Here is a 22,625-nt window from a genome sequence, read left to right on the forward strand (position 1 = left end):
TTTTTTTTTGTCAGCCTAGACGCTCACCTGCGCTTGCCTTCTGACATGCAGCAGCCCGGATCCCAGACACGGCGCGGGCGTACCTGTACCACGTTGCATGAACTGGTGGAGAACGACGACGATCCTTGTGCGAGCCTGTGCTGCTCCGTTGGCAGAAGGTGAGGGGGGAGGAGTGTCTCGGCATGCGGAAAAGTGCTGGGCGCCCTTCCACCCCGAGACGAGGTAGTCGAAAGCAACCGAGCGCACCAGTTCGCCACTGCTGCGCTGGCGATGCTGCTCCCCTTTGCCTGGGATTGCCTGGGATCGCCTTCACGGGGAGCTAGGCCGTCTCTGTGGACGGGGCTGCCGGAATGGCACGCACCGCTGCCCTCCAAAGCCTCTCTTGTGCCATGTGCTTCGTGCCCGCAGGCAGATTTGAAAAGGGGCGCAACCACTCTAGGCTAGATCAGCTGTCTGGTCGTCCCTAGGACTCAAGAAGTTGTCGGAATACCCGGACAGACGACACACACACACACGCCCCCTTTTTGATGACCTGTCAGGCGCTCCCCATGGGTCTTCCCATCAGGGCCACCGTGGCCCACAGCCATCAGAGGAAGGGTTCCTATCATCCGCCGGGCGATGAGCACTTGAGCGCGGACCACGTCGAGGGTCGAGACCCCGGGCTCCTTAACGTGGTCGGTTTTCTGTGGGCTATCTCGTGCCGTCGTGGAATCCTAGGTGGGTCCCCTTTGTGCTCTGTTTGCTTCAAGTGTTGACCGTTGACGGTGCGGCCTCCTTGGGCTTTGCTGCGGCCGCAGGGGCAGTTTGGTAGCTCCCCTCCTCTCTCCGGCAGAGTTTGTGTCTGCTCCCGTGCCCCCTTTGGGTGGAAAACGGTTTCCTGGAATATCTGGGCAGAGAGGGAAACCTATACCCGATGTGGGATGGCTTAGCGAATCTTCACAACCATCGTCCTTCCCCGGCATTGCCAGGAGACGCCTCCTCCACACTCGTGTCTGGTCTCGGGAGAGCAGGGGATAAGATATACTGAGTGAGAAAGACATGCCGCCATGGGGAGTGGAGTTTGTGCCCTGAAATGTCGGGACCATTTGGCAAGGATGGCCCGGCAAAACCCCAGACTTGGGCGTCGTTGAACACAACATGGTGATGTTGCCACACACACACAAGGTTCTTCTGCCCGAAGAGGCAGCCCCCCTGGACCCCTAACCCGGACGGGGGATGCGGAACACACTTCACTGGCCTGGGGATATCGATGATGACTCAGTATAGGCTTCTGGGGCACAAATGACCGTCTCTTGATGTTTCTTCTCTCTCTTGCTCCGTGTGTGTGTGTGTGTGTGTGTGTGTGTGTGGTGTAAGTGGAGCATCCATGACGTCCTGTCTGCCGTCTCGTTCTCGTGACTGTCGTAGAAGTCATCATTCCGCGCCTTCCGCGCCACTCCTACCTGCCAGCTACGCCCCTAGGTAGCTACGTAGCTACCTGGGCACATGGTGCGGGCAAAGGAAAAGCGTCAGGCTTGGTTGGAGAGGACCAGGTTGATTGGGGGAGGCTCGGGGCGAGCCCGAGAACCAAACCGACATGATGGCGCTTTGGGCTGTCGTGATCTGCTCACCCCTCCAATCGTATGTCGGGTTCACGATATTGCCCAGCCCCTTATCTCTCCCCTGCCCAATCGCCCCCCAGGCCTCCGCTATCCCCATCTCCCATCTCCATTCCCATGCATGAGACAGGGCGGGCCAGGGGAAGCAGGGCACCGCCGTATGTGTCTCGTGCAAGCGCGATTTCCCTCTCTCTCTCTCTCTCTCCCGTTGGTCTGCCGGGTAATCGAGCGTGCCCACCTCCTTTCCTCCCTTCTCGGGAAAAAGGGGGTGTAGTGGGATCGTGCATCGTGGCGTGTCCTTGGTTGAGATGTGACTTCCAACGACGGAGCTGGGCGAACTTCCGGACTGGGCATACGTGGTTCTCGCAGATCGGAGAGGGAGGGAGGGGGGCGCGAATGGGGTGCGGGAGCCGTTGAGTAGATGGATATCGGCGCGTGATGCGCTTGTTGACGATGTTGACCTACCGGTTGGCGTGGGTATCTATTTAGAAGAGAAGATACTGGCTTGCATGTGCGGATAGAACGCCGGCCAGACTGAGAGTGTATTCTATTTTCTCTCTTTTCTTTCCCTTTACATACCTTTTATTCCCCCAATTCTTTTATTCCTCCTATTCTCTCATAGTAGCGTTGGTCTCGCTTACATATTGGATGTCGAACAGCGAGGAAACCAGGCCAGCTCTCTGAGATGTACACAGTTAATCAAAGAAGAGCATAATGATGCCCGACACTTACCGGTCTCCGCCTATTCCGTCGAGCTGCGTCTCGTCAACAGTCAGCGAATGCCCGCCGTCCATGCGCGGCATGCGTGTCAGAGCCCAACAGGAGGGTTGTGGAAAATCCCGCGATTCTCCTCTGCCAAACTCGAGGCGCCAAGAAACGAGAAAAAAAAAGGAGCGTGGCAGCTGCTGCTGGCGAATCCCAGGCAAGGAACTTGACCATGGGCAAGCAGTAAAAGTACAGAATGTCCCTCTCGAAGTATGTGTCGGTACCACTTGTACCAGCGCGGGGTCTTTTTTTCTCCTTCCCTTCTGGGTGAGCAGAGGGCCTCGGTCCCTAGGGTGCTAGGCAGGCTCCGTTCTCCCTCACAGGGGCGAGCTCCCGGCGGCAGGCAGGCTGTGGAAGGTAGTAGGATGGTAGCAGCAGGCCCGAGCAGCACCCACCCATAGCACACTCGCTGAGGGATTGGATGGGCGGGCTGGTAGGGAGGTTCATGTGCGGGTGACGGGCGCGGCCGTGGTTTCCGAACGAAGAACAGTACGGCTGCTGCTGGGCTAGTCTCCATCTCGCCACATGTCTGCCCCTGGCGTCTACCGGGTATGGCGGTCTCGTTGGGATCGCAGTTGAGCTCGCAGTTGAGCTCGAGAATACTAGACTGGGCTTGGTGCCAGGAGCTAGCTGAGAGATGGGATTGCACGGTATAGTATAGCATGAGGATATAGCGAGCCATTTCCTAAGGAGCTAGGTGCCCATTGAGGCAGGCTGCTAGGTAGCTAGCTATAGAGGCACCGCGACGCAGCACCTGGATAAAGGGGGCTGCGGTCGAAAGATGGGCAATGGTCTGGCCACTGGGTGCCGAATTCGGCGCACTCATGCTGTGATTTGGGCAGTCCCAAGAACTCGCTCTCGTCAGTTTTCACAATCTTCCCCGCTCCCAAGGACCTTGTCGATACGTTTATGTCCTGCCACCCTGCGCGTTAGAATTACGTAGGTGTTGGGCAATGCAGGCCTCGTGCCATTCTGCTGGCGCATCAAGAGCAACCCACACACACACACACGTGCCCTACACACCCTCTCAATCGCCAGGGAACCAACCAGCCCAAGTGCTGTAGCAGACGGGCGCACTTCGGATACCAGACCGCGCCGCTTTCCTTTTTGGTCGACGAGGTCCCGGCCGGTGTGGCGTGGGCAGGCAAAGCAAAGCGCAAGCTGCGCCGCGTGGCATCCCGGTTTGCCACTTTTGCTTTGCTTTTTTTTTCTTGTCTTCCTAGATGTGGAAGCTAATTGGACGACCAAACTTATGGACAGCAATGCCGCGGCTTTTTTTGCACTTGTTTTTTTTTTGGGCTTCGCATCCGGGCCGGCGTCCAAGGAAGCCAATGATTAAAAATGCCAAGTTCTGCACGATAAGAGAGAGAATAACTCGGGGCATGTGTTTGCATGTCGGTAAGGATAAGGCAACTATCTAGGCAGGTAGTGTTGTGCCTAGCAAAACGTCGGTCAAAACAATATGCGTCGGCCTTGTTGAAATTTATCCCTTGCATCAAGAGGTAGACGGCTGGGTCAGCCAAGCTGTGCCAGAAGCGAGCGCTGGAGATCTGGGCATGAATGCAAGGGCGACCAAGGCCTGAGAAGGAAGCAATCGACTCCTTGGGTACCACGGTACCTAGGTACCTAGGCACCTACCCAAGCGGACTCCCTTGCAGCAAAGCCGAGCGCACGATGGGTAGTATGCTAGGCGCACACCCTGTCCAGATGGGGCTTCCGCAGCACCCATTTCCTGGTTTCCAGTCGTCCGGTGGCTTGGATGTGGCCGCGCAACTATCGATTCTTTTGCTCCCCGAGAACAGCTCGGCTTTGGGTGTGTGGCCGCCGAGCACACCACCACGGTGGACGCATTATTGATACTGTACCCAGCCCACATAGCTTGAACCACAACAGCACACACACACATACACACACACACACACACACACACATCGCCCCGCCCGCCCCTTGGAGCTTAGTTTTGTTTCTGATCGTCTGCGGGATCCACTTTCAAGCCCGGAGAGCCTCTTCTGTCCTTCCCCCCTTCAACAAGCACCCCCAGAAAATTGCCTGCCGGGAACAGACAGCCATCTTTTGCCTCCTGCAGCCGGCTGAAGTGGTAGGTTTCTACCTTTCACTAAACCACCGATCCAACAATCTCGCAAATCCCGTGTTTCGTTTACGAGCTGGAGGTGTGGTATTTCATCAAGCAACGACGCCACGAATCGGGTTCATCTGGCTCCGTCAGCCTCACTTGTTTCCCTTGCCATTACGAGTTCTTGTTGGAAGAATTTCGTCGGGCTTCGGAAAGCATGTGTGCGTGTCGCTGCAGGCCGGGCAGCTTCGACATAGATGAAAGCACGGGGTCCGGCAGGCAGGGCGCCCTCGTAGTCGTCATATCTTTTGTCCAGCGGCTGCCGTCCATTATCGGCCCCGATATCTCAAATTCTGAAACAACCCATTTCCTCGCCCCCTTTTTTGACAGGTAGGTCTTGTGCCGGTGACGCTGGTGATCTGTCACATAGCACAAAGATCTGGGAATCTCTCTCGCTCTCTGCTTGCACCTTCGTGGCCTCTCGCGCCGCCCTCCTCCGGTGCGGGGGGGAGCATGCGAACGAACTGGGGTGGCATAATCCAGAGACGCCTTTGGATGAGGAAATGGGCGGGCGGGGGATGGAGGGGGCGTGTGATCTCTGCTACGGTGAGCTACCTGCCGAACGCCTAGTTTCTGCCCACCTATCCAGGCAGGTACCGCCCATGTAGGTGAGCCCGGTGGCTTGTTTGTCTATCTGCTCCGGCTTGCTTAGCTGATACCAATCCTACTCCCTCTACTCTCCCATCCACAGCCAGCCACCCCCCAGCGCGGAGGCGGATGGCGATCATGATGTGCATCTCAGGGTATACACGTCGAGCCAGCAGGAACATCGGTGCTCCCCTTCAGTCCTACCGCACTCTCCAACCATCTTTCCGCTTGCTATTTAGGCCCGTCACAGCATGACATCAGACAGTTCGTAGCAGATATTCCTTGGATGCCATGTTTACCGTGAACCCGCCGGCATTCCCATCGAGAGTGCGAGGTGGCCAAGGAAACGGGCATTTGCCTCTCTCGCTCTCGGTCGCCATCAGACCCCCTTTTACCGCTTTCCTTCCGATTCACAGCCCGTATAGACAGAGCCAATCAAGACGCGACACTCGGCCCTCTAGGAGGTGACTTGCGGGAGAGGCCGGAGGAAGAACAAGCAGGCAAAATGAATAGGTGTCGCGGCACAGTGAAAACTCGCAGAAACTCCTCAAAAGGTCAGATCATGGGGCCAGCGAGACCTTCCTAGCCCCAGAGACCAGGTTTGTCTCTCAGTCGGCCTCGCAACTTGTTGCTGTATTGCGAGTGGCGGCTGACTGCGTGATATACCAACCAGCCCGTTTCCAGACACCGAGTTCACAAATCGGCCCTCCTCCAATACACCCCCATCTCCCGGCCCTCAATTTCTCCTGCTCTCGATAGCGCCGTTTCTCATAGATGTCGGGACCGAAGAAAGACTGCCAATCGATCGACTCGGGCTTAAGCAGCGGCCAGCACATCCTCCCCCCTGAACCAGTCCCGGCAGTCTTCTTTCCTTCCTCTTCTTTTTTTTTCTCGTGTTCACACCGTGCACACGCCATGCGCCAAAAGGAGGCCGGCCGATGATGGGGTGGGGAATTGCGGGCGGCCGCCGCTGGGAAAGTGAGAGAGTGAGAGAGAGAGAGAGAGAGAGAGGGCAGCTCTGGGGGCAGGCAAGGCAACTTGCATTCAGTGTCGGTGCAAGTTCCCGTGGCCCTTGGCGACACCCGCGTGGTCCCCAAACGACGGCCAGGGAGGAAAACGACTGGACGGTCCAGGGAAGCCCACCCTGGTAGGCAGCGCGCCGCCGCCGCCGCCGCCGCCACCGCTGGCATTTCCCTTCCCCTCTTCACGTTTTCTTCCTCTTCAAACTTATGTTTCAGACGGTCAAGAATCCCTTTCGGCCGTTGCGATCTTCCTCTTATCCACCCACCCCCCCTTTCCTCACAGGCCCAGCTAAACAAAAAAGAGGCACTACTACATGTGACGCGATGCTAGTGTGTATTGGTTTGACTGCACTGTGGTGTCTTCGGGAGCTAGTCCTTGCCAGTAAATGCAGGGAGGGCGTATGTTGAGCTCAAGTGGTCTGATCTCCTGCCTCTTGTGCTCATGTCGAATAAAAGCCACGTCCGCCGCCGTCGACGCCAAGACAGCCGGCTGCCGCTAGACCAGCGTGTGAATACAGCATGCCGCCGACACCACAGGGCCCGAAGCCCATAGGCCGGGCCCTGTCAGTGGGGGCGCGCGCGGGAAACGGTCGGCCATCCATGCTCAGGGCGCGCGGACGAGGACAGGGGTCTATCCCGCGCCTGCTGTATACAGGCGGGCAAGGGCCGATGGATGGCGATGGAGATGTATCGGCTTTGTGGTCGTGGATCTCCGTTGGCTCTCCTTGAGTTTCTGTATTATCTAGTCCGCCCCTTAATTCCATGCTTAATTTTCCAGGACCCAGGGCGAGACGGAGAACGTGGTGTCTGTCGACAGGCCGGCCCTGCTTCTCGGCGGCCTGCTTGCGTGCATAGGTACTTTATTTATCTCTCTAGCTAGACTCTCTCCAGGATTATTTCGTCAACTGTCTTTCGTAGAATCAATGTTGGCCCCAGCAGAGCGTGGCGATGGCGTCGATTGGGGTAAAAGGGGCCGACAGAGGCGGGGTCCATTTTGACTAATGTACTCTAAAGCAAGCCTCGGAAGCAGAAGATAGTTGAGTACACCCGAGGAGAGCCCGATAAACACATATGAGAGTATGGAAATAAGTTTTTTGACAGGCTCGGAGGAACGTAAACTTTCAACTGCCAAATATGACGGAATCCATCAGATCCAACGCTCGCTGCATGTGCCACGTTTTCAAGCAGCTTAAACAGCCAAACTCGCATCCCTAACGACTCCTCATCCTCGCGTGGCGCCGGGCGGTCTGCCCGGGACCAGGGCCCAGACACGGCGGCTGGGCACTGGAGGGGCGGCTCCGGCAGGATGCTGACGACGACGGACGCAGAGCAGAGCAGGACCAAGAAAGCCGGGACGGGCCTCGCCCCCCCAGGAGTCCGCTTGGCACTTCTCCTGTCGACGGCCTCGCCCTGGGTTGCCTCCCTCGGAGGATCGAAAGGGAGGCTCAAGAGTGCCCGTGGGGCGTGTAGGTTTGCGTGTCTGTGCTGGACGGGGGCGAAAAAGGGAGAAGAAAAAAAAAAAACTCCTGGCGTGTCTTCACCTGCCATGGGGCGTGGTGGGAAAAAAGGACAGCGCGGCCAAGCTAGCGGCAAGGGCTCATAAGGCCGAAACCTAAAATAACATCGTATTGATGAACCGACACCGGGAGCTTCCAGAACCGCCACCCCTCCCGGCCGAGCACACCGGTCAGCGAATCGGGGCCATCTGGTTGGCCCTACGCGCCCGCCAGGAAGCGAGCTACGGCACCACGGCTGCCCAAGAAAATGGAAAATGACTGGAGGAGAGGCTGGGAGGTGCAGCCTCGCTGTACAGTGCCTGGGAGAGGCAAGCAAACGGTGGCGGCGGCGCTGATGGAGTGTTTGCCCAGATTAAGAACGGCGCGCTATGGGCCAAGGTTTTTTCTTCCTCTTCTGTCTGTCTGCTGTTCGGCCGAGAAGAAAGCAGTCGAGGCAAACATGTTGCGTGAATGAGCTGTATCAACAAGTGCCGACCCCAGGTAGGCTCACCCGATGCAAGTCATTCGCGGGATCAGCCACGCGCCCCCCTGACTATCCATTCATCCTCCAAACCTGGCTTGCTGTGCGCCGTGAGAAATCCAATGTTACACACAAGACTAATCACTCTAGATATTCTCCCTGCATACCTTGCACCGGTCTACCTGTCAAAATTGAATGGCGGGGGTCCTTAGGCCCAGAAGCGAGAGACCATTTCGAGCACCAAAAGGGGGCCAACAGGCAAAAATAACCGTAGAATTACGACCAGAACACAACAAGAGGAGGAAGGAAGAAAGACGGAGAAAAATAAGGGGGTGGGCAAAGCACCCAAGTGCCCGTCACGCCATCAACAGCTACGCAGGAGAGAGGCCAAGCGAAGGAAAGGAAAAGAAGAAAAACAAAGAGCAAAAATAAAATAAAAAAAAAGAGAGAGGAGAACAAAGAAGGACAGACGAGGGCAATGAAAGAAGGCGACGGCCGGCAGGCAGACTGACGGATTTGCCCCCTTGTGTATTGGTCGAGCTGCAGCTATCCGTTGGGTCATTGCGCAGGCCCACCTTCGGAACATGCGAATCAGATCAATTCTCAGTATTATGCCGCGGTGGGTGGGGCGAGTTCTGGGCTGGTATGGTATACCCCCCTGGTCCATCGACAATCATTCATCTTCTTTTTCCTTCTGTCTCCTTTCTCTGCAGTATCCCATCCCGCCCAAGGTCTGGGGATGGCTGCATGCTACCAAGGCACTTGGCCCTCTTTTTTCCTATTTGCTTTCTCGGATAGCGGCATGGTCTGCTGCTGCATGGAAAACAGAAAACTCCTTGTCGGGTTTCGAAAAGAAAACAAGGGGCTCTCGATGAATCGCTAATCGCTCGATGCCGGTCTGGGTGCCAGTCTGGGTGCCGGTGGACAGAGTCCTTTGTTCTTTGAGCACAAGGACTTTTTGTCGTCCTGCTCGATGCTTGCTATTCCTCATGGTAATCGCTAGATCCTTTTTTTAATCACCTTCCTTTAGCAGATATATCTTTCGCTAAACCCCTTCTGGCGTCTACAACTCGGGGGTGTGTGAATAGCCAGACTGCGGGGATCGGCTCGACATGAAAAATCGGCCAGACATCGACACGCACTCTCGGCTCTCCCCCCTGCCATTGGCCAGTCCAAGTCCAGCCTGCTGCCGGGATCTGCGAGTGGATGCCTACCGCCGCGCTGGAGATGGTTTTGCGGCGCGCTCAGGGATCTCGTACCTACAACGTACCTCGCATGCCCGTCCGATACGGTCCTGGAGCGCGGAGGGCGGAATTGCAGGTAAGATGTGAGCTGGGGGGAACGCGAAACAGGTGGCAGAGAGCCCGCTCAAGGGAGGATGTTGTGTCTACTGCGGAAAACATGGGACGGGAAATGCAGGGCGAGAGTAACCAGTGGTTCGCCGGTGCAGAGCACACACACACACACACACCACACGCGCGCGTGGGAGTAGCCTTGGGACGGTCGAGCCCGGTCGATTTCCAGCAAAGGATGGGGGAGGAAAACGCCTCGTTCGTTGGGCTAAGTGTTTGTCGTAGGGTGTTTTGTGCGCCGTACACATAGCAGACGAGACGAACAAAACCATTCGACAGAACACAAGCAAATACAAATAATCGGGGCCGAGCATTGACTGCCATGTTTCCCTCCATGGAGAGAGAGGGCGGCTGCAGCAAGTCCCTGCGCCTTGATTATAGCATCGGATAGATACTTTGGAAGCACACCAAGAATCACGCGGAAGGGAAAAGTAGCAACCGAGTGAGGCTCGTGGGTCCCCTAGCTTATCGAGGCCCTGGGAGTAAGGCGTGGGGACAATGCAGATGAGAATAGCAGACTAGCCCAGACTCCCTTTATGTGACCGTTGTCCGCCTGCCACCTTACTGTGCTTGACCGAGCAGGGCCGGATCGATGGACTACTAGCGAGGTACCAACACACTTCAACTCCCACTCCTAGCCCCCCCGGAGCGTGGCTATCACGGAGACCAGCGATGCAGGCTAGCAGTAGACTGCCGGGCTGGCCTCCTCCACTCATCACCCTCAAGCCGCCGCGGCCCGAAGACGTAGCGTAGACGTATCCCTTCATCTCGTGGCCTCCTGCCTGCCTACATGACCTCCGCCGTGGCAGGCAGGTAGCCAGCGGGCCCCATATCCTATCAGACGCGCATCTGATATTCGCCTCGGAAACTTGCACGCTTCCTGGCCAGTGCGGCTGGTAGTCCTCTGGTGGTGGTTCTCTGGCGGTGTCAAAGGTGCCGCTGGGCGAGGAGGTATCGGGCTTGTACAGGAGACGTCTGCCCGTCGACGCAGCAAATACCTATTACCTCTACCTATACAGCCCGCCGGGCAGAGCTGGGCCTTGCCGTCCGTGTACGGCCAGAGGCGGGGGGCTACTGACCGAGGAGAAGGGTGAGATGTATGGCTGAGGAAAAGCACCCCCTCCCCCCATCTGGACCCCCAAGCACCGGCGCACTGCTGCTCCCTCCTCCACTTTTCCCATCTCCCGGCCATTTGTATTACTGTTCTTGCCCTGGGCCATCTGGGGAGGGGCCCTCTTTTTGTTTCGTCTGCCGGTTGGCGCCAGGCTGTCTTAGGTCGTTGATTCCGCACGACCCAGGCGTCTCCAGCTTAAAGAGGCCGGGCAGTCGCACTTCTCCCTCGCTCCTTCCCTCTCGCGGCAAGAACTCCCCCTGTCGTCACCACCTTTGCTCCTTCCGTCAGTTTCTGTTCTTCTTTCCATCCCAGACTTCAATTTGCGCAAGAAGCTCCGCAGCAGCGCAAAAGTTGGGTCTCCAAAAACCCGCCCCGTTCTCGCGACGCCACCCTGCTGAGTCTTTTTTTTTTTTTTGCACTTCCCGTTCCTGCAAAAGACGCCGCCAGCCGGTCGCCTCTCACACAAGAGGCCGAAGGCTCCTATCCGGCACCTTGGTGCTACCGTGCTCAGCTCCTGGCCAAGGTTGAGCCTCCAATACCACCAGGCCACACACACACACGCACGCACACCCACACCCACCCACCACCGCCCTGGGTGCCTCCACCTGGGTGCCTCCACCTCCATCCCTACCACTGCCGCTGGCTGCTACCAAACACACACCTACGAGGGCGAGCACACGCGCGCGCAAATGCTAGCTTCTTAACTCCCACACCTTTCCCAGCCTGCCTACCATTCTTCCACTCCCGCGTCTGCACTAGCGAACCCCTGGATCGAACCTGCTGCGTACACACACACACCCCCTCGTATTTGCCAACAGCCTTGCACTCTGCCGTCCAGACCTGCCTCATGCTAGGATAGCCCCGACAAGCTCCAGCATCTGATTCCCTGCTGTCCGAGCCCAGGAGCCGCCATTAGCCCCAGGCCCCAAATCACCATCATACCTCCGCAACGAGGTATATAGCCGCATGCTCCATCCACAGTGTCTCTGCATCCAAGACTACCCTTTCCACACCTGCCTTCCCTTCTTCGGAAAATATCCCGAAGACATCTCACCTCGCACAATCACATCTCAGATCCGACCGACCTCCTCCCCGGAGCAGTCGATAAGCATAGGAAAGACAAACGCAATCTTCCAGTCGGTGCACCAAGCCGACTCGCGCCGTCCCGTGTCCCTACACACAGCTCGGGACAGCCAGCAGCATCGGTCCCTGTGGACAGACGCCACGAGATAGGAAACAGTCTCCCCGCCAAAGAGACACCAAACGACACAACCTTTTCCCGGACTGGTTCGACCATCGACCATCCGAGTGACCACACGGATCCAGTCAACCCCCACCCATATCACCCTTCACCTAGAAGCCACGAGGACGAAGGAACGCCAGAGGTAGAAAAGCCACCAGGAGTACAGCAGCCATCGACGAAAAGGCGATTTACGAGAAACGACACTATAGGGTGGCGATCTACAGGGGGCTTTCAGGACGAGAAGAAAGGAACGGGGGGCATCCGAGCAGCAAGATATTGGAGCTCAAGTCCGAGAGAAAGCAGTAAGCTCCCCTACCTCTCTGCCCTGGGCCAATGAGGCCACTGGGCTCTCCCCCAACCCTTCTGCGCGTCGGGTCTTGCCTTGCACCCCCCTCGTCATTTCCAAGGAACTCTCCTGCATGTCACCTCTCACAGCGGTCATGCCCGTCGCGTTGATGCCATGCCGGACCACAAATGACTGCTCGTCCCGGCCCCCTGGCTGGACCGCCACGCTCGTGTTCGATCTGGGCGCTTCTGGCCGGCCACGGGGGTTGCGCCAGCTCCTGCGAGTCCATGTTCGGAGTTTTCGATCCTCCCATTGCACCTCCTGCAGACGCCGCAGATCGCAGCCATACGGGACCTAGCAACCAGCCGGAATAACCCCTTGTCGCAGCCGTGGGACTCACGCTAACTTGTTTCGGACAGAAGCCGCTTTCGCCACGATCGTCGAGAAACCCATCGTCTGCTTTGCAGACCCGCCTCTTACACGCCGCAAGGGCAGGTCAGTTGCGACCCCGGCTCGTTTCTTTCCATCCTACAGGACGACGGCGCTGTCCGACATCCGATACGGCGAATCTGGAGGAAGTTTACCTCCGGCGCCAGCCAAGCCCTGGGATCGGAAGATTACAATAGTACCGGGCCTCGAGTGCGTGCCAGCAACCAAGGCCGGATACCCCCATCCGACCTTGACACCAGCAGAACCACAAAAGTCCAGTGCTCCACAAGCACCACACTCTCTTGTCCTTATTTTTGCCTTTTGCCCCTGCTTTTTTATGATGCCATCGGCCCTTGCCGAAGAAAGCTAATAATAGGGTGGGACTGTGTAGATTGGCAACCGGTTTAACCATTAGGAATGACAGCGACGGATTGGATGAAGGTTGGTTCGCCCAGGGCCCTTGTTTTCGCGGTGCCCCTCTGTCAAACAGCTTCTCTCGGGCACACCCCTGGAGGCTGGCGCACGCGGTTGGGCCAACCTCGAGCACTGTGGGGCTGTGAGCCCGGGTGCTTCAGCAGCGAACCATGCCCCCACCTCGCTCGGTCCCGGGCTACCCTAGCGTCTCCTCCCGAAGATCAGTGGGCCAGCCCTGCTAACGGCGTCGGCGGGATAGCCCCAGCAGCAAAACAACATCGAGACCCTCCTGTGCAACGAGGCCAGCAGGGGCGGCGACCCTCACATGAATCCTCTTCCAAAGGTACCCAACAGCTTAAGCTTACCATGGCCATGGAAATGCCATCAGCCATCACATTGCAGTCTTACGTCCCCCTCCCCATCTTGACTTCCAGTCTTCCCCCCGTCTTTCTGATCTTACTTTCCCCACTCTGTCAGCCTATTTCTTTTTGCTTTTGCTCTTGATTTTATTCCCAGCCCATTGCTTCCGTTCCCATCCCTCAGCTGGCGATGCAACCAACTCCCTCCAACACAAGAGAGAGAAAATAGACCAAGGCAAGGAGAAAAAGAAGAGACAAAAAACCACCCAGAAGTACGGAGCCAGACATCGCTCTGCTTCTGCTTCTGCCTCTACCTCTGCCACCCATCCTGCCACCCTCCTCCTCTCGGCTGCAACCACAAGGCTCAGAAGCGAACAAGGATCCGCCGGTCCTTTAGGAGTCACCGCGCCGAGGAAAATGATGACATGCAATTAATTTAATCGTTGTCCGCGGCTCTCCACCGATGGAATGAGGCGACAAGAAGACGAGAGCGAAAGGGCCACTGGGATTGAGAGGATGGGCGACAAGTCAACAGCCAATAAAGACTGCGCTTGTCGTCGGCTTGGATAACAAAGGTGAGCAGCAAGCCTTCTCAATCGCTCAAGTCCTGTTCCCGGTCCCAAGGCCTCTGCCGGAGCCTGACTGGTCCACGCACACATGGCCTCTACCCGCCGCCACCCTCTGCACCCCTCCCTCCCTCCTTCGCACCCACGCCCATGCTTGTTTGGTTGTATTTTGTTTTCGGCCCTTGGGCGCCATCCTTTCTCGGACCGGTCTGCATACTCGGTGAAGGCCAGATGCGCCCCCTCCTTGTCGAGGGTGGTAGACCATGTCTGCCCGCCCGGGTCCGCATCCATTGCTTGCCATCGGCCCCGTCCGTCCCAGCCGCGCCGCTCACGTCGGACCCGAGCCTCACCTTCCCTCCATGTGCCCCAGTGCCCCAAGGTGGCTCTGCAGTCCGTGTCTCGAAAGTACATGCTTTCTGGGCCAGGGTGTTTTTGCCTCGTGGGTGCAGGCCAGGATGGGAAGGAGGAGCTCTGGTTCTTGGGTCACCATTGGTGCTGCGCGACCATTTCTTCCCGATGGCTGCGTTGTCGCGGCTGGGGGGGAGGGGCGTGCTCGGATCAAAAGTGGCCGCTCGAGCTCCCGATTTGACAGGCAGCATGGCCCGTTCCCATTTGCAGCACACACTCGCAGTGCGGTGTGGCTGTTTGCCGCTGCTTGCCAATGCTGGAGCTGCACGCTCTGGGACGACCGCAGGGTGGTGTGGGTTCAGGGCAAGGGAGGACGGCCTGGCGGGTGGCACGAAAACGATGCACCTCCCACCAGCACCAGTAACCGACCACAAATGTACCTGCTTGGTCTCTGGCCGTACTGTACCTGTTGCCAGTGCAGCTGTCAGGGCCCCTCCGCCTGCCCGGCATCTCGTCTTTCAGAGCACGAACAGCATGGCTTTCTCTGACTGCAGGCTGGCTTGCAGGCCCTATCCCCCATCTTACTTCACCTACATGCCCATATCCCCCCCCCTGCATAATGTCATCCTGGACACGAATGCGAGTGGAGGCGTTCAAGGGAACAGCCGAAAACCTCCTCCCGAGACTCTTTACCAGCCCTACCGAGAGTAAAATAGCAGGCCCGCCCCATCACTGCCATTCCCGCCCCCGTCCCCGTCATCCCCGTCATTGTGTTTGCGCTCCTGCTACCCGGAGACGCACCAAGCACGCCGGCTACGGCGCACTTCAAGAACTGCGGCTCCGGGATCGATATGCTGACAAGGATTTCGCTGTGTAGGTCGCTCATTCCGCCACAGCTGCTCGCCTCTCGGCCCAATTCTCTCTCAAGTTACACAGGCACCAGGACGAAAAAAAAAGGATACATGCGGACCTGTTACTCCGCCTCTAGAGTCCCCCTGGCCGGTGGTTGGATCAAATTGCAGCTTTTGTTTTCTCCTTCGTACTTTGCTTTTTCCCCTCTCCCTAGCTCTGGTTTCTTTCCCTCTCCCTTATTTTTGTCAACTTTTGAGAATCACTCCGTCATCATTCACATTGCACAAACGTGCTGTAACAATAGCACGGGCAATCAGCACAATTTTCCCTTCTAACATTATACCGTCGCCGTCAGGAATTCGAACCGTCGTCCCCGGAATTCGAGTACAGCGAGTTCCCGGGTGGCCCTGATATGAGGTATGTGATACGGCTCCAGCGCCTTTTCATTGGTTTCCTCCACCAGCCCCGATATGCGCCTTGCACAGTTTATATGGTAGAGGATGCACTGCACTATTGGCCTCTGCACTATTGGGCCGGCCGGGCTGTGCGTCCCTGATACCTGGGCAGCCCGGCTGGCTGCGGTGCACATCTTTCCAGGCCGTCTTAAACCACCCGATATCCTGCTCCTGGGCGAGTGTCCCGGGACCCAGGTCCCTCTCCTTTCCTCCCTTGCGTTCTTGCGTCAGCCAGGAACCTCCACTCTGCAGCCTGCGACTGCCGGAGGAAGGCTTCCTGCCCCCCCTGGCAACTGTTCATCGCTGCAAAATCAATCCGCTAGCCATTTTCTTTTTTCCACCCTGCTTGTTCTTTTTCAAGGCTCGCCTGCTCCTCTGCCATTCTTCCTCGTCGTTTTCTTCGTCCTCCTTCTGTTCTGTCCTCATCGTCTATTGCTCCTCCTCCCCCTTGTCCACCTGCGAGCGGCACGAAAACGACGGAGATCATGGCGTGCTTCCACGGTGCTTGAAGGTATTACACGACCAACGTTGGGCTCTGCAGCAATCACCCGCAGACGTGGTGGCTCGGTAGCAGGTGTGCACCCGCTCACTGGTTTCTGTGCGACACAGCGTTGTTGGCAGTGCCACAGCTGGTAGCACAGTACGCCCGCCGAGATGTGGTGCAGAGGTAGCGCAACACAACACAGCACAAGCCCAGCTGCGTCAATGCCGGCCGTGGCGGGCTCTGACATTTATTTCCGACCTGACACCAGTTTACTGGGCTCTCGTTTTGCTAATCATCCGTGATGCCTGCTTCAGATACGGCCAGGACGCCAACACAGCCCCGGCCTTGAATCTCGGAAGCGCGGTGCAGCCCGTCCAGCCCGCCCCGGCCCTACCACTGTACTCCCAGGGCCAACCTCCTTCCATCTACAACCCCTCGGTGGCGTATCAACAAGACTCGGCTGCTTCGTCGCTGTTTTCATCCCCTGCCACCCTCCTCGCTCATCCGCAGCATCCTCAACTGAGGCGCCACGGCTCTTCAAGGTATGTGATCCAGGACCCCGCGACTTCCTCTTCTCCCGTGCCTATCTCCCGTCGTCTTGGTGCTTTCCGTGCCCCGGTCGTGAATTTTGAAGTTCCCTCCTTTTTGGGGGGTTTCTTGGTGGATATGGCGATGCTACGCTTGTGCTTTGTGCAATCCCGGCGCCGCCGCTTGGACAAGCCACTGCTGGCAAGCTGAGGCTTACTCAGGTTGCAGCACCAGCTCATCGATTGGCATGTATAGCCACCGAAGCGCCTTGCCTGTACCGGAACAACGAAATATTTACCGGCACAACCTGAGGAGGTCGCAGGATCAGAGATCAGGCTCGACCTACGGTGGCTACCCACGACCGTCCCATATAACGTCGCCCACGTCGAGCCCCCACGGCTTTGCCGCGTCTAGTCACAGAATGGATCAGTACGGCAGCAAATCGGGGCAGCAAACCCTCCCGCCACTCCTCGCCCTCATGCCGCAGGGAACCCTGTACTATGTGGACGGGACGGCGCCCCATGGAACCAAGATCACGTTCGACATCCATGGCGTCATCGACAAGGGCTTCTTTCTTGCTGACCATGAGTGGACGTGCTACCGGAGAAACTATTTCTCCTGCGTCTGCTCATTCTCTCTGAGCCCTCCGACTCACTCATGGCCAACCACGCCCGCGATCCAGTTCGTCCAAGAAAGCAACCAGGCGGCCTTTACCGTCTCTGGCTTTGCCATGTCCATCTCGGCAGTGGTGTCGGATAACGACACACAAACCATTGATCTAGTTCAACACACACCCAAGAGAGACAAGGGCCCCATTTCGGCACCAGAAAAGGTGCGCCTCTCACCCAAGTCGGCCGGCCACCCGCACCTCAGCGTGTTCCCTCAGCCCGACGGGACTCTGAGGGGCACGGCCTACGAGTTCAGCCAGGGCCAAACGTCGACGCCGACGGAACACACGTTTGAGCGGATCCAGTTCAAGCAGGCGACGGCCAACAATGGCAAGCGCCGAGCGGCCCAGCAATACTACCACCTCGTCGTCGAGCTCTGGGCCGACGTTTCGGGAAGCCAGAGCTCGGGGGCGCCGCAGTGGGTCAAGGTCGGATACAAAAAGTCGGCCAAGATGATTGTGCGCGGCCGCTCGCCAGGCCACTACCAGTCGGAGAGGAGGGGAAGCGCCAGCAGCGGCCCCGGGGGCGCGTCGGGGAACCTCGGGTACGGGAGTCTCGGCCCAGAGTTCACCTCTGCTGGGTCAGGAATAATGGGCTCTACATTTGGGCACTCGACGACATACGACCCGCGCGGCAGCGCATACGGATCAAGCACTCGTCACTCGCAGGAGGTTGGCGTGGACACCATCATGACGGATGATCACAAGCCGATGCACGACTCGAAGGAGTACCACTACTACCCGAACACCATCTACGAGAATGGGCACAACGTGGAGATGTTCCAGCACTCATCCCGCGATCATCAAGTCAGCAGCATCAGCCATACGCTCCCCAACCCGACGGACCACCACTCGAAGGTGAAGCCTGAGTACGACAGCAGTCGGACCCTGTACCATCCGGGCCCGCAATGGAGCCGAGCCGGCCCGTGTGGCCGATACGAAAGCAAGAACACCTCAAATGGCTTCTACCCAACGGTTCCCTCGTCAGGTCTCAACATGACTTGACGGGTCACAGCAGTTGAAAGGCGCCTGGCCCGTTTACAGCTGATGAAGCGATGATGACCCGAGACGCAAGGGTGTTTTGTCTTTGGTTAAGATGGAACCCATTTTTGTTCCGGTAGATTTTCAGCTTTCTTTCTCACCACATCACTTCTTTTTTTTTCAGCTTTCTTTTTTGTCATGCCCAGGTCGCTGCCGCCTCCCCAAATTTTCTTCTGTCAAGTTCAGGAATAAATGTTTACGGGATCTAACTGGTGTCAAATGTTGAAGGGGCTGCCAAAAGTTTGGGTGGCGAAAAGGGAAAACGGGCAAATTTTGGCAAACAGACGGGGAATGGAAAGGAAACATGATTTTCAGGATAATGTGGCATTTGCAAGGGATACCCGGGTGCATATGATTTACCGCCTTGTTTTTTTTTTTTCTCCTTTTTGATTTCTTTTCTCTCTTTCTATCCACATCACCTTTGTTTTTCTTCCTTTTCCAACAACACCACCACGATTGGCTAGAGTGGATGTGTAGGTGCTCGTCCCTCAGGATTTGGACGCGATCTGCCCTATTCGGTTCCGCTGCTTCGCTTTTCCCCCTTTGCAGGATCTCCTTCACATGTCCCGGTTTCATTTGTCTTTTCTTCTTGTCCAACCCCGTCAGTCCTCTCACAGGCTTGGGAAGTGCTGGGAAGCAGGAGCAGAGATTGGTCTGGGGATGTGTCTATCGGTGGGTTTCATTAGGGCGGCGCGTCAAGACTCGACTTGGTCGAGACAGCTGGGCGCGCCAGAGGATGATGTCGACAGGAGTCATGGATCAAGACGACTTGCATATGTAGCTCATTTATGGCATCAGACCATTGGTTACTTTTTCCCCATCTTGGGCTTCCACATGTTCTCCATACCTAGGTTCGCGTACTTATCACGCTCACCGGTTTGACAGCAGGTTTTTCCGTAAGAGTCAGCAATGCGCTGGGTTGCAGATTGCAGGTTGCGGTCTCCCTCCCTTCCATTCTGCCCATGGATATTTCCCTCGCTGCTACGTGCATCTTTCTTTTCTTTTTCCCCTCTCTCCTCTCTTTGCCGGCCGGAGGACAGCGGTGCATCAAGGTGCTGATATGACCTTTATGTCGCAGCTCCAAGAGCCACCTATACGTGTTAGTCGTGCCGAGGTCTTGTCTAAAGCAAGGGATCGGCAGTGCTTCCTTTTCTTTGCCTTTTTTTTTCTCCGTCCTTGTTTTCTCCTATGATTCGGCGGCGGTAGCTCAGCGGTCGCCCCGCCCCCCGGGGCGGCGGGCACACACGGCTGACCACCACCGCCTGGATGGGGCGGGCCAAACCAACCAACCAACAGCGCGAGCGGAACGACGGCCGACCCGGCACACACACACACACACACACACACATAGACGCAGACTCAGCAGGCCCAGGTCTGGCCAGGCCTGGCATCCCTGGGTGTTTCTGTTATGCCCCCCGCCCCTTCCGTCGATAAAAAAAAAAAAAAAAAAAAGGTTATGTCGTCTCCTATGTTCCCTCGATGGTTGCAAGAGTGAGATGAGGATCGTACGTAGTCAGCGATCATCATTTTTTCTTTCCCCTTCCTCATGTCGCTCCATTTTCCCAGACACCACCCTTACGTCGACGACTTGGGCGCCAACACAACCATGCCAACGAGGCGAGTTGTTCGTTTTTATTTTATTTTTAGCCAGGGCATCCATACTAGCTAGCCAGCCTCTCCACTGCCGGCCGGCCGGAAAGGCGCTTGCTGAATGGCGAAGCGCTGCAAATTGCCCTAGTTTCCGACGAAGCGGCGACAAACCTAGACCCTAGCTCGACCGGGGGGGTAAGAGAGGGAGGAGGAGGAGGAGACCCACGGACCGGATAGATGCTCCGGATTGCAAGGGGGGGTCCATAAAAGAAGGAAGAAACCTGGCGAGCAAAGGGAGTGAAAGAAGAAAAAGCAAATCCACCTAGATACCAAGAAATCCCGACCCGCTCTTCTAGCGTAGCTCGCATGCTGGTGCTTCCCAATAGGGCAACCGGTGATGCGCGTCCGGTAAGAGCGGGGTTTTTTCTATTCCTCGGAAAGGGAGAGGGAAAAAAACCAAGGGGGATGGAAAAAGAAGCAAATACGAAGTCAGTCACGTTCGGAATGAGCCGTAGGAGGTATTTTTCCTTTTGTTTTTTTCTTTTTCTTTTTGAACCCGCTTGCCTGCCTGGCGATCGGACGTCTGCTCACCCTACTAGTCCCGGCTGGGCCTGCCATTCCTGGAAGAAGGCGAAAAAGAAAAATAGAGCCGAGGAGCGTGCTTCTCGGGTTTTTTGCTCGGGTCTGCAAATGGTCTGAGCGACGCACCATTTTTTTTTCGTCACGTTCCCCTCCTCCCTTTTTTTTCACGCAGGCATGAGGGAGAAAAAGAACGAGACGGTGGTGCGTCTCACAGACTTATGGCTAGCAACCGCGCAATGCAGTTCCCAAACGCCGCACGCTGTCTTATGAGATATTTTGAGAAAGGAAAATCTCCCTCATCCCTAACGTTAAACAAAATAAAACGAAGATGCGAGCAAGACGTGCAGTGCACCTGGGGGGTGTGGTGGGTATGTACCTAGGTAGGTGCTGGGGAATGGCAGTTAGGCTGGTTGAATGATGTCAGACGGGCGGCACCCGCTGCGGCGGCAGCGCATGTGCCGTTGGCCAGGCAGAAGCGTTGCGTGGGTATGCAAGTGCACTAGATGGGTAACCACCCCTGCCACCCCCCTCCTCAAGTCACAGCACGCGGTCCAGGCGGTGCAGATTATCAGCCGGGGCCTGCAGGTGTGATTTGATGTTGCTCTCAGTTTGTCGGAAAGGTTGACAAGAAAAGAAGGGATGGGTGCGAGAGCAGCTGGACGACAGGGGTCCACAACAAAAAGTGACAGGAGTGCCCGATCTGAAGAACTTGGAGGGTACACAACAGATCGGGGGATGCGCAGAGGCGCTGATTTTGCCAAGCGGGGGGGAAAAAAAAGCCACGCAACCTTGGCCACCTGATATCTGGTCGCAACTTTTTCGGTACGCGAGAAGAGGGGAGGGGAGGGCAAACAACAAGGACGAAATCCCAAGAAAGCCAAACAAACGTCAAGAGAGTGATAGTTGGACAAATGTGATAGGAACGCAACTTTGGCGGGCTGCAAAAGGGTGGTTGTTCAATTAAGGTTTGGCACTAAGCCAAAGCAACGAAGCAGGTCCAAAGAAAAACCACTCAGCGAAAATGGCGACCCTCGGTATATCTCGCCAAACACCAGGCGTAGGAGGACGATTGTGTTTGCCAAGAGACATGGAGCGTTGAAATGCTGCCGGTTCATAGTAATAGTAAAAATAAAATAAAAAAAAGACAAAAGAAAACGCAAGAAACAGTACGCACCCCAAGCAGCGACCGGACCGACGATCTCCTTGCTACGCTGCCAGGTACCTCTGCAATGTGCAATCACAAAACACACACGGCACAGTCATCATCCCACAGATCATGACCCCCCGCCCGCCTCTGCCTGCCTGCCCGCCTCTGCCTCTCTGCCTGCCTGCCCGCCCGCCTGCCTGCCTGCCTGCCTGCCGGCTGACACCCGCTCTTCTTCGTCACTTAGAGACTAATGAAGGGGGAGGGGGGGAAGAGCGGCAAAGCCCGATAGTGTCAGCACGCAGCGCCCTCCTTTCACTTTCCTTTCTTGGGAGGCGAGGCGGGCGCGTCAGGCCGAGGTCGGGGCCGAGGATGGACGGGTCGCCCGCCTCGCTGACCGGGGGGGCGGGGCGGCGTTGCTGTAGCAAGTTCCTCTCCCCCAACACCCGCAGCTATGATCACATCATATCGCAACTCGTTTCTCGCCACGGCATCAAGGGGTCAAAGTTTTTGTATTCCATGCTGCGGGTCTCACCCTGCTGGCGCCACCCCCCACTGCCATCTTTGAACGGATAAGAAGCACATGGCAAAGCCTGATTGGCGTAGATCCACCAATATGAATAGATTCAGAGAGCGTGTAGTGGATAAGGCAAACTGAGCCGGCTGCCCAACGTCCACTCATCTTGGCGGAAGGGACAAGAACAGGCAGGCCCCTGGCTCGGATGGATCGCTCCGGGCCTCAGCCCTACAGGCCGACCCCACGGCGGTGCAGTGGCGTGACCAGGTGAGACTGCCTTGGTTGCACTGCGTCAAGGCACCCCCTCCCCCCGAGGCGCAGATTGGACGCGATGAGGAAGGGGCGCGCGGGGGACAAAAGGGGATGAAGGTTTGTAGGCCGGCGGCTCGCCGAGAGCTGCTCATAAGCGGGTTCTTGGCTGTTCATCATGTTGCCACATGGAGCTTGTGCAACCCCGTCCCAGTCTCGAGCCGTCGGGGCCCGGGACTTGCAGGGTGTAATGCCACCCTCCTTCCCGGCTTTGGCGATGAAGTGGCAGAGTCTGAGCCCGGGCAGCTCTCTCTCTCTCTC

At 57.0% G+C, this 22,625-nt stretch overlaps 3 protein-coding genes across 4 annotated transcripts; 1 reads left to right on the forward strand and 2 right to left on the reverse strand.

The window, feature by feature from the left end:
• Window positions 1-1,473: 1,473 nt before the first annotated feature.
• On the reverse strand, window positions 1,474-2,401 carry GGTG_08502 (hypothetical protein; the record flags this gene model as incomplete). The annotated part of the gene is made up of 2 exons (XM_009226342.1): window positions 1,474-2,059; window positions 2,331-2,401. 2 exons carry the CDS (start codon window positions 2,399-2,401, stop codon window positions 1,474-1,476), a joined length of 657 nt encoding a protein of 218 aa, XP_009224606.1.
• A 7,553-nt stretch (window positions 2,402-9,954) lies between these two features.
• Window positions 9,955-10,203, reverse strand: GGTG_08503 (hypothetical protein; the record flags this gene model as incomplete). The annotated part of the gene is made up of 1 exon (XM_009226343.1): window positions 9,955-10,203. The coding sequence occupies one exon, from the start codon at window positions 10,201-10,203 to the stop codon at window positions 9,955-9,957; it is 249 nt and encodes an 82-aa protein (XP_009224607.1).
• Window positions 10,204-13,274: 3,071 nt separating this feature from the next.
• Window positions 13,275-18,654, forward strand: GGTG_08504. Of its 2 annotated transcripts, XM_009226344.1 has the most exons (4): window positions 13,275-13,856; window positions 15,073-15,464; window positions 16,301-16,528; window positions 16,743-18,654. In XM_009226344.1, exons 2-4 carry the CDS (start codon window positions 15,460-15,462, stop codon window positions 18,184-18,186), a joined length of 1,677 nt encoding a protein of 558 aa, XP_009224608.1. In that variant the 5' UTR covers window positions 13,275-13,856; window positions 15,073-15,459; the 3' UTR covers window positions 18,187-18,654. The 2 variants fall into 2 exon arrangements, with proteins under 2 accessions (XP_009224608.1, XP_009224609.1); XM_009226345.1 differs by lacking the exons at window positions 13,275-13,856; window positions 15,073-15,464 and adding an exon at window positions 15,691-16,013.
• Window positions 18,655-22,625: the final 3,971 nt, after the last annotated feature.

The sequence above is a fragment of the Gaeumannomyces tritici genome (assembly GCF_000145635.1).
Source record: "Gaeumannomyces tritici R3-111a-1 unplaced genomic scaffold supercont2.4, whole genome shotgun sequence".
Lineage (NCBI taxonomy): Eukaryota > Fungi > Ascomycota > Sordariomycetes > Magnaporthales > Magnaporthaceae > Gaeumannomyces > Gaeumannomyces tritici.